General features: G+C 35.8%; 1 protein-coding gene across 1 annotated transcript; it reads right to left on the bottom strand.

Annotated features, from left to right (window-relative positions):
* Positions 1 to 426: 426 nt before the first annotated feature.
* LOC112505908 (nuclear pore complex protein Nup153-like) lies at positions 427 to 1,521 on the bottom strand. The gene is made up of 4 exons (XM_025109946.1): positions 1,481 to 1,521; positions 1,299 to 1,389; positions 776 to 1,131; positions 427 to 633 (listed from the first exon to the last, which is right to left on the bottom strand). Exons 1-4 carry the CDS (start codon positions 1,519 to 1,521, stop codon positions 564 to 566), a joined length of 558 nt encoding a protein of 185 aa, XP_024965714.1. The 3' UTR covers positions 427 to 563.
* Between the last annotated feature and the right edge of the window lie 9,011 nt (positions 1,522 to 10,532).

Genomic DNA, 10,532 nt, shown 5'->3' with positions numbered 1-10,532 from the left:
GGAATTAGTTTTTTCAGAACTTCCCTCGCAGATCCCTCGCTGATCAGCGAGGAATCTGCGAGGGAACATTTCCCTCGCAGATCAGCGAGGGATCAGCGAGGGAATGAGTTTTTTGGAAATTCCCTCGCAGATCAGCGAGGGATCAGCGAGGGAATGTGTTTTTTGTCACTTCCCTCGTTGATCCCTCGCTGATCTGCGAGGGAATTATTCCCTCGCTGATAGTCGTCGCTGATACCTGGTTTTCTAGTAGTGTATTTGATCTTTACGTATTTGCGACCATGGTTTTTGGTGATGGAATCTCTCCAATTAGTCTTTTAACGGAATTTAAACTTCATGTAAGAACAAATTATACTATACAAAAAGTCATAAACCGATGATCGTGAAACAAAAATTAAAATTGTTGGAAATTAGATACAATCAAAGAATAAGTATCATTGAAGTCCAAAGAGATTGTTGTTTACATACTCGTAATACTCTCTTCCCTTAATTCACTTGCATTCTAGAATTTTTAGTGACGACGTATTTAGGAAGAATTTGGGTATTTGAGAGATTGATTGACAACCCTATTCCCTTGGTGTCTTGCACTTGTAGCATTCCATCCTACTTGCGTAATTATGTACCCCACAACCTAGTCTGTTCAAATCCAAAAAGCAGATTGAATTTTAGGTAGCAATATTTCTCACTTAATAGTTGATGTAAACCCAAAAACGAAAACCTTTTTCTTTCGGTTTTAATATTTTGTATACAAGTTTATGCATTATTTTCAAAATGTTACCTATTGCAGATCCAATCACCACTTTTCCATCCTGGAAGAATGTTAAGATCTTGAGTGTAACAACCTCCTGTGGATGTTGTTATCATTGCAGCCGTTGTGTAATCTTTAGGTGTACCACATCTATAACACCCCGTTCGACTAGCATAATTGTGGGCCCCACAATTAAACGTGGAGCAATACCAATCGCCAGCCAACACCTCTGTTCTATTTACGCCATAACATGACATCTCTGAAGGTGTTGCGAATTTGGGACACTGACACTTTTGGCAAGAATCACGTTTCTTGAAATTCAAATGTTGGCATGCACCACACATCCAATCTCCACCACTCATTTTCACTCGCTCTAGGTTTAAAACCTGAAATAATTAACAAAAAAACTTGTCACATTTTATCTCAGGATCAAAAATAAATGAAGCAAGTTTTTGTGTTGCGTTATTTTGCTGGAAAGCTGCTTTTGCAAACATTCTTTTGTTCATAAAAGCTTTAGAAATATTTCATAACAACATTTCTTCACAAAACTAACCTTGAGAAAGATGGGATATGTTGGTTTGTGGTTTTCTTGAATGAACTTGAATGGCTTATATACTTGCCAAAGGATTCCTAGAAGTGGGGTCCTATTTAATCAAGAAATAATGTTTTCCATCTCATAGAACATGTATCATTATATTCGGAAATTAATGTTTGATTATCAAATCTCTTAAATACCCTTCGATGAATAAGAAAATAGGAAGAATTGTGTAAACCATAATCAATATAATAGAAACAAATACGTATTTTTAGATTGAAATTTTCCGAGAAGGAAAAACGTTATAACTAAAGGAGGCATTCAAAATATAAAACGCAAAATCATTTTTCATGTCATAGATAATATTTTTTAATGTCTTCTCGTAATGATTCCAAAACTAAGCAAAAATAATCTAGTAAAGGTACACTACATACATATACGTTCCTAACATTTTACCCGAGAAAAAGTAAGCAAACCAAACAAACTCGATATATCCAATTCGAAATTAAGGTTTGGAGGTCATACGCATACAAACATATCCTTTACCCTAAACCCTAAAAGAAAGAACAATTGTTTTCATAATGTAAAGATTGATGAATGACTCTCTTGTAGCTGCATCACGAATTTGGACTCATAAGACTTTCAATATATTGATTAGAAAAGATGAGGAGTATGATACATCCATCTTTCCCTGTATCTTCAATGCTTTTTGACATGGGTGGGTCCTAGTCCTACTCATGTCGATGAGGATGACATGGACGCCATGTGTGCATATATTGTATCAATACATAGACCTGTGTTGATGACATGGACGCCATGTGTGCATATATTGTATCAATACATAGACCTGTGTTTGTAAGTTTGTACATATATACATTACAATACCCTTGGCAACGACAAGGGCGACACTAAAGTGCTCATCATCATCACGTTTTGACCTCTTCTGTAGAATACGTGATTTGTTTCTACCATGAGTTCACTTAGAAAACATGCGACTATTTTGGCATTCATCACAGAATTGTGACAAATAGCATTATGATATGTATTGTCTAGTTGAGGCTTTTTCTAGGTTTATATAGTTCAGGTTGGATTTGCAGCCTAAAATTTCATTTTCTCTTCCATGTACACGAATAAGTTCCTTATAATGCAACAATGCACAACTAGAGAATTATATTCTCCCTTTCTTTCTATATCTTGTCTTCGATTCTTTTCTGGCAATAATTCAATACCCCACTTCAAATTTATTTCAATGCCCTTTTTGGACAATAATTCAAAATCCCACTTGAAGATTCATCTATTCGACCACTTCTGCCATATACATTGCTTTCTTCATCACTTTATTCATGTGCATATACAACTTAACATCTACATTATGTGCTAAATTGCCTCAAAACACTTCCTTTTATGCAACTAGCATGGTTTATCGATGCAAAAAGCATCATAATTATAAATATTGACCATGCTATACATCTAAGGGGTCGCAAAGGGTATTCTCTACAAATTGCAACAAAGTGGATAACAAGATATATAAATGGTTTCGATATCTCAAACTCCTCCCACAAGAATATTCTTTTGTGACAGATCGATAATATTAGTGATGGATAACGTTTGCCACCATATCATGACACGTCAAGCTTTTGAAGATTCCACAACGCTTGTTTGTCGATTTAGGGTTTGATAAGGAATAATCAATAGCATTTGGTTTCCCTTCTTTCATCAGTTGAGGTGCATCGAATTCAATGGGAAGGTTGGTGCAAATATGTAATTGTCGTTTTTGTCTGAATTCATTTTTTTTTTGTTTTCTTATTTTGATGATCGATAAATCGGTCTGCTTATGCTAACCGGCTTGCATTATTAATTAGTCTCTGTGATTCTGTATATAATTGTGTTTTCAGCATAAAGTAAATGAATTATATTGATCAAATCCATGACATTACTAAAAATGCTACTTTCATTGATTACTAAAAAGGCTACTTTGATTGATAGATATCGTGAAATACCAACAGGTTACTGACGTGACAATGACAAATTTAAAAATAAAAAATTAATGATGAATTTGGCGACAAATAAGGGACCGTCGCTAAACAAGCTATCACAATTACCGAGAGATCGGAACATCTTCAATAGCTTCTTTAAAATAGTGAAAATCAACTTTTATTTCTCTATAATACTCCAATAGTTTCCCTATCTAATTTTTTAAAATAGATTATCATGGAGAAAACTGTTAATATAAAGAATTTTCTAAAATTCTAAAAATATGAGAGAGAGAGAAATGAGTTTTTTATTCATTCCACCAATAAAGGTTGAATCAATATCATTTTATATAAAAATAAGTTAATGGAGATAATAAAAATTATAAAATATTTAAATAATATAATTATTATTAAATTTCTAAAATAGATAATCTGTTAAAGTTGATTGTAATTTATTTTTAAATATTTTAACTTTTAATTTTCTATTTTAGAATAATTATAGATAATCTATTGGTGCTCTCAGACACAACTTAGCGAGGGATATAATTTATGTTAACAAAAAATTAAATTAAATGATTTTATATTTATTTTGAGAAAAAATTGTTAAATGGAGCTAACTTTAACTTGATTCATATTTTTAAGAGCCAAGTTTTAAAACTATCATTTAAAGGTATTTAGCAAACTTTTTATTTATTTAAGTACTCGATTAACGTATGAACCCATTAATGATCACACAACTCAAATAATTTGCTAACTAAGATGTCATATTAAAATTACAAAAATAAATTTAAAGTAAAGGCATGTTACCAATAATCATTATATGGCATAATTACTTTTTTATATGAAAACAGAAAACTCTATCATATTGCACAAGTTATAATTTCATTAATATTAAAATATTTAATTATTGAAAAACCCTAAATGGACAAATTGAAGAAAATGGAGATTTTGAGTCGATATTCTGTTCCAAGAGCATCCTTAAAACTATCTCTAAAATAAAGAAAGTATGAGAGAAGAGTTTTTCATCATCCAAAAATGATTACCAAGTGAAACCACCAATAGAAAACTTTGTAAATAAATATTTAGAAAGAGAAATAAAATTTTAATAGATAAATGAAATAGCAATATTATAATCAATGTTGGTTTCTTCAAAATGGGAATCGATTAAAGTAATTTATTTTTGTGATTTTGATTTTTGTTTCTCCGTTTTGAGGAATCTATTGGTTACCCGCCTCCTCCCATTTCCGCCACCTCACCACCTGCTATTCTTCTTGCTTCATCACCAAAATCAAATCTCACCAAACTCTACTCCCTTAGTTAACAATCTGCATCTCCTTGCTCAGGTAATTGGTGGATGCTCCAACGAGAGAGACTAGAGGTTTCTTGAAGTGTATATTGCCCCTCTCTTACCACTATACTACCGTTGCTCCATCTCATATTGATCTATGAGTTCATCTTCATCTCCTTCTGTTCTAACGTCTTCTTCCCTCTTGTCCCTACATCTTCTTCCTTTACATCATTGTTGTTCCGGAAACTCTGGTAACGACCCCTGCTCTCGGCAGCCCTCTTTCATGTTCCTCTAGACAATATGATTTAGCAAACTGTTAACGGGAAAATAAAAAATTTACTCTAAAATAAGAAATTAAATGAAGCTTAAGTAGAACCCTCCAATGATTTTGTTTAAAATTTGAAATTACACATCAATCTACAGTGGATATGTATGTAATCATGGAAGACTTATTCAATTTTAGTTGTTTAAAGTTTATGTTATTTCTTTGGTACATAATTCAACATTAGGTTACAGATAGGTATCGTCGGAGTACGGGAGGGAAGGAGAATGGTGTAATGTTCGGTTTTAAGTTATGAGTTGATCGGGTTTTGAAGTAAATAGCGAAGAAAAGTTCAGGAGAAAATCTTATAGTCGTTGGAAGTTGAGGGACCAAAGTTGAAAATAAGTAACCTCCTTGTGAGTTAGAAATATTGGTCCAATATAATAATTGGAAATTTGGTGTTCGCATGGGAGGAGGGCTCAACTCCCCCCTCCTCCTTAGAAGTTTATATATATAGTTGAAAAGAAATTTTGGAAAAAGGTTTTTGGTGACTTGATTGAAAAAAAGAAAGAATCAGAAGAATTTTGGTGAGGTCTTGGATAATTTCAGACAAGGTGAGTTTTTAAAAAGCTTTTGTAAAGTACGTGTTATTACGTTACATGTGATTTACTTTGATACACGAAATTACGTGACGTGGTTGGATTCGAAAATTTTTCCGGTGGGGCGTGCTCATCTCCCAAACCTTGGGAGATGAGGGAGCGCTCATCTCCCATGCCTTAGGAGATGAGGGAGTTCTTCGGCCAAGCTTTGACCTATGAGTTTGCTAATCGTTTAAACTGATAATTAACGGACAGATGGCGATAGTTGGCGGGTTTAACTGCGATAGATGGCGGGACAACCACGATAGTTGGCGGGTTTAACCGCGATAGTTGGTGGAATAATCGCGATAGATGGCGGGGCAGCCGTAACAGTTTTAACAGTTGGAATCTGAACTAAATTTATTATGATTTTATGGAAAGTTTTTTATACGAGGGAAATTAGTCACTAGACTTTTCGGTCTAACCCTCAGTTGTTATAAAATGTATTTTTGCAGGTCAACTCAGGTAGGAGAACAAAGGCAAAGGAAAAATGTGACTGGTTGAATTAGTTTTCATTAGAGAAGTTCTTTTCAGATTAGACTTTTGCTAATATGTATGGATGTAACTGATCTGTTTGTATATATTGGAACCTTTTATATGTGATAGAATGGATTTTTGGGGATTTAGTTTTGTTGGGTTGTTACAGTTGGTATCAGAGCCTCGATTTAAGAGATCTAGGTATTTCTCTGGTACTTGGACTTAAACTAGATGTGTTAACTGTATGATAATAGGTTCCACTGGATTTCGAGCATGGGAATGTGTTAAATATAATTAGTAAGTGCGGTAAATTTATATTGCATACGACCAATGTAATCATGAGTTTACAAGTGCTTGTTTGAACTTGAACATCTTATTATATTTAGGTATGTGATTAATTGTATACATGTTTATTGTTGCAATTAAAAGTGATTCTTTAAGATGACAGATAATCCTATACGTTCAGTTAGAAATGTGTTTGTGAATCTCGAGGGAGAGAATCTTGTGTTAGGGAATATTCCTGAGGGAACATCTACAGGCCACAGAAGAGGCCGAGGAAGAGGAATCTTGAATACTGGAATAAATCCAGAAATTGTTGCAATAGTGGAGACAAGGAGTCAAGGTCGGGGCCAAGGATGAGGGATAGGTATACAGCAAGAAATTCATATTGAGCGGGAAATATCGGTACAAGAGAGCTCAACATCAGGCCGTGGACGGGGCAGAGCAAGGGGCAGAGGTCGTAATCACAACCTTGGGTTTATTACTCGGGAAATGTTAGCGGTCGAATTGGGGAAATTTCAGTATAGTCTGGTATCTTTGCTGAGGCGTTCTACTATGCATAATGCAGAAGTAATGGTGAATATGAATTTCTAGAAGAAGCCGGGACAAGTACATCGGTGACAACCACATCTGTTCCACCTACCTCATCTTTAGTACCAAAGGGAGGTGATATTAATATGTTTCTTTTTATGTAAGCCTTCTAAGTTTTCTGGTGAGTGTGATCTAGTTAAGGCCATGTGTTGGCTTAAAGAAATCAAATTAAGTCTAAATACCAGTAAAAGCGGGAAATAAGATAAAGTGATGTTTGTTGTATCAAGATTGTTGTCAAGTGCACTGTACTGGTGGAAAATTATGATGAGTTCAGATCTGAATATTCTAAATACAATGTCGTAGGAGGATTTTGTTGCAAAATTTAAAGTTCAGTATTGTCCTAAAGCTGCGATACGAAAGCTAGAGAACCATCTTCGATTAGAGCAGGGCAGTAAGACGGTTCGTCGGTATACTGAAATATTCATGGAATAGTCTCAATTCGATGTTTCATATGTTGCTACTGTAGGCGGCAAAGTGAGAAAGTATATCTGGGGTTTGAAACCCAACCTCAGAAAGTATGTGATTTTCAGAAATCCGGTTACGTTTCAAGCAGCGGTTGATGCTGGGGAGATTTTGTAACAAGATAACAATCGGCAACCGCAAGAGAGAATTAGGGAGAAAAGAAAAGGGGATCTGTTAGTGGTCGACTTCCGTAGACCTTAGTTTGTTGGAACCCTAAATCTTCCAACACAAAGGTTTACTGATAGACCGTGTGCCCAATGCCATAGAGTACATCTAGGGGGATGTAATACTGACCTATGAAAGTGTTACAAATGTCAGGAATCGGGTCATTTGGCTAAAGATTGTGGAGCAGTATGACGATGTTTTACGTGTAATTCTCCCATCATATTCATTTTAACTATCCACAAGCAAAGGGACATGGATCTGTTATTCTAGGGGTAATCCACCCAACCGAAGATCGATGATTAACCGAAATATCCTAGTGGTCGTAAAGAGATAAGGCGTGGAGAAACGATGACGAGAGGACGAGCCTTTCAGATGACAAGTGGCGAAGCTGAAGAAAACCCAGAAGTGGTGACAGGTACATTCTTTGTTAATTCAGTATGTGCCAAAGTCTTATTTGATTCTGGTGCAAATCGTTCATTTGTGTCACCTTCATTTGTTGGATTGGCATGTTTAAAGGCTAAGGTGTTAGATGATGCTTTGATAGTAGAAAAACCGCAAACGATAGTGAAGTCTTGGTTAAGGAAGTTTTTGATGATTGTTTCATAACAGTAGAGGGGTGTGAGATACCCATTCAATTATTCCCCATGCCATTACAGGAATTTGATGTAATAGTGGGTATAGATTGGTTGGCTAAAAAACCAAGCCAACAGAATCTGTAATAATAAAGTGATTCATATAGATCTACCGGGGAAGAGACCAATTATAATTTATGACAATAGACAAGATCGTTGTTCCAGCCTTATTTCCGTCTTAAAGGCTCAGAGGTTGTGCAGAAAAAGTGTGTAAGCTTTCTCGCTTATGTGATTGATAGGGAGAAAGAAAAGAGCAAGATGGAGAGTATTTCGGTCGTAAGTGAATTCCCAGAAGACTTGACAAGGTTACCTCCTGATCGATCGATAGAGTTTCAGATCGAATTAATATTTGGAGTCGTGCCAATTGCTTGTTCACCATATAGATTAGATCTATCTGAACTGAAGGAGTTTATGTCACAGTTGAAATAATTACTCGACAAAGGCTTTATCCGACCGAGTACATCTCCTTGGGGTGCACCGGTATTGTTTCTAAAGAAGAAAGACGGATCGATGAGGATGTGTATCGATTACCAGGAGTTAAATAAGTTGACAATCAAGAACAAGTATCTACTCCCAAGAATTGATGATTTATTTGATCAATTGATTGGGGCTAGTTACTTTTCAAAGATTGACTTACGATCCGGTTATCATCAGCTAAAGATATGAGAAGAAAATGTGTTGAAAACAACATTTCATATGCGCTACGGTCACTACGAGTTCCTAGTGATGCCGTTTAGACTTACAAACGCACCAGCGACATTCACAAGGAACTGCAAAGTTTCCAAAATGAAGCTATGAAAGAAGATAAGATCAAGCAGGAGCGACTCAGTGGTTTATTGACCGAATTTGTAAGGGATAGTCAAGAATTGTTGTGTATCCAGAATAGAGTTTGTGTGCCACGTTATGATAATCTCAGAGAGAGAATATTGAGTGAAGCTCACAAATCTCATTTTTCCATTCACCCGGGTACGAATAGAATTTGTAAGGGATAGTCAAGAATTGTTGTGTATCCATAATAGAGTTTGTGTACGAATAGAATTCTACAGGTAGCCGGGAATGAAGAAAGATATAGCAAGGCATGTTGAACAGTGTATGACTTGCCTGCAAGTGAAGACAGAACATCAGCGTCCTAACGGTAAGTTACAGTCGTTAGAAACTCCAGTTTGAAAATGGGATCACATTACTATGGATTTCATAACCAAGCTACTTAGAACACCAAAAGGCTTTGATGCTATATGGGTTGTTGTGGATTGATTATCCAAGTCTGATCATTTCTTACCAATAAAATAATCGTATTCTATGGATTGATTAGCAAAACTATATATTGATGAAGTGGTAACATGTCGCGGTGTTCCATTGTCGATTATTTATGATCGAGATCGTCGATTCACGTCTATGTTTTGGAAGATTTACAGAGAGAAATGGGTTTATAGATAAAATTGAGTATGGCTTATCATCMACAGACCGATAGGCAAAGTGCACGAACGATCCAGACGCTCAAAGATATGATTCGAGCAAGTGTTATTGATTTTGGAGGATCGCAGGATAGTCATTTGCCATTGATTGAGTTCACCTACAACAATAGTTATCATTCGAATATTCAAGAGGCATCTTTTGAAGTCTTGTACGGGCGAAAATGCCGAACACCATTGTGTTGGAACGAAGTGGGCGAGAAACAGTTGGTTGGACCTGATTTAGTTCAGCTGACGGCGAATAAGATTAATCAGATTCGTGAACGAATGAAAGTAGCCCAGGATCGGCAGAAAAGTTATTCTGATAAGCTTCGTAAGCCTATTGAGTTTCAAATTGGTGAAAGGGTGATGTTGAAAGTGCCATCATGGAAAGGAGTTGTTCGTTTTGGAAATAAAGGTAAGTTGAGCCCAAGCTATATTGGACCATTTCCTATCCTTGAACGAATTGGGGAAGTGGCGTACAAACTAGAGTTTCCTATAAAGTTGAGCGATATTCATAACACTTTTCATGTATCAAATCTAAGAAACTGTTTATCAAATTCGAAAATAGTTGTGCCACTACCGAAAATCAAAATTGATGAAAAGTTGTGTTTTGAAGAGACCCTGAAGCCATTACAGACTTCAAAATAAAAGCATTGAGAAATAAAGAGATCAGATTAGTGAAGTACAATGGCGTTATGATAAGGGTCCAGAAGCCACCTGGGAACCCGAGTATTAGATGAGAGTAAAATATCCTCATTTGTTTACTTCGTGGAATTTTGGGACGAAATTCTTCTAAGGAAAGGATATTTTAATGTTCGGTTTTACGTTATGAGTTAATCAGGTTTTGAAGTAAATAGCGAAGGAAAGTTCAGGAGAAAAATCTTATAGTTGTTGGAAGTTGAGGGACCAAAGTTGAAAATAGGTCACCTCCTTATGAGTTTGAATTATTGGTCCAATATGATAACTGGAAATTTGGTGTTCACATAGGGGGAGGGTGCATGCCCATGCACCGCCTCACCTCCCCCTCCCCC

This window comes from Cynara cardunculus (genome assembly GCF_001531365.2).
Source record: "Cynara cardunculus var. scolymus isolate 2C chromosome LG 2, CcrdV1, whole genome shotgun sequence".
In the NCBI taxonomy this organism is placed as follows: Eukaryota; Viridiplantae; Streptophyta; class Magnoliopsida; order Asterales; family Asteraceae; genus Cynara; species Cynara cardunculus.
This window is presented reverse-complemented; position numbering and strand designations above follow the sequence as displayed.

Bases quoted from the DNA above. Each gene is read 5' to 3' on its own strand.
- LOC112505908 (XM_025109946.1), bottom strand. From the start codon at position 1,521: ATGGTTTACACAATTCTTCCTATTTTCTTATTCATCGAAGG. The intron at 1,390-1,480 runs GTATTTAAGAGA...TTGATTAAATAG, and splicing joins ATTTTCTTATTCATCGAAGG to GACCCCACTTCTAGGAATCC. The intron at 634-775 runs GTAACATTTTGA...GGATTTGAACAG, and splicing joins GGTGATTGGATCTGCAATAG to ACTAGGTTGTGGGGTACATA.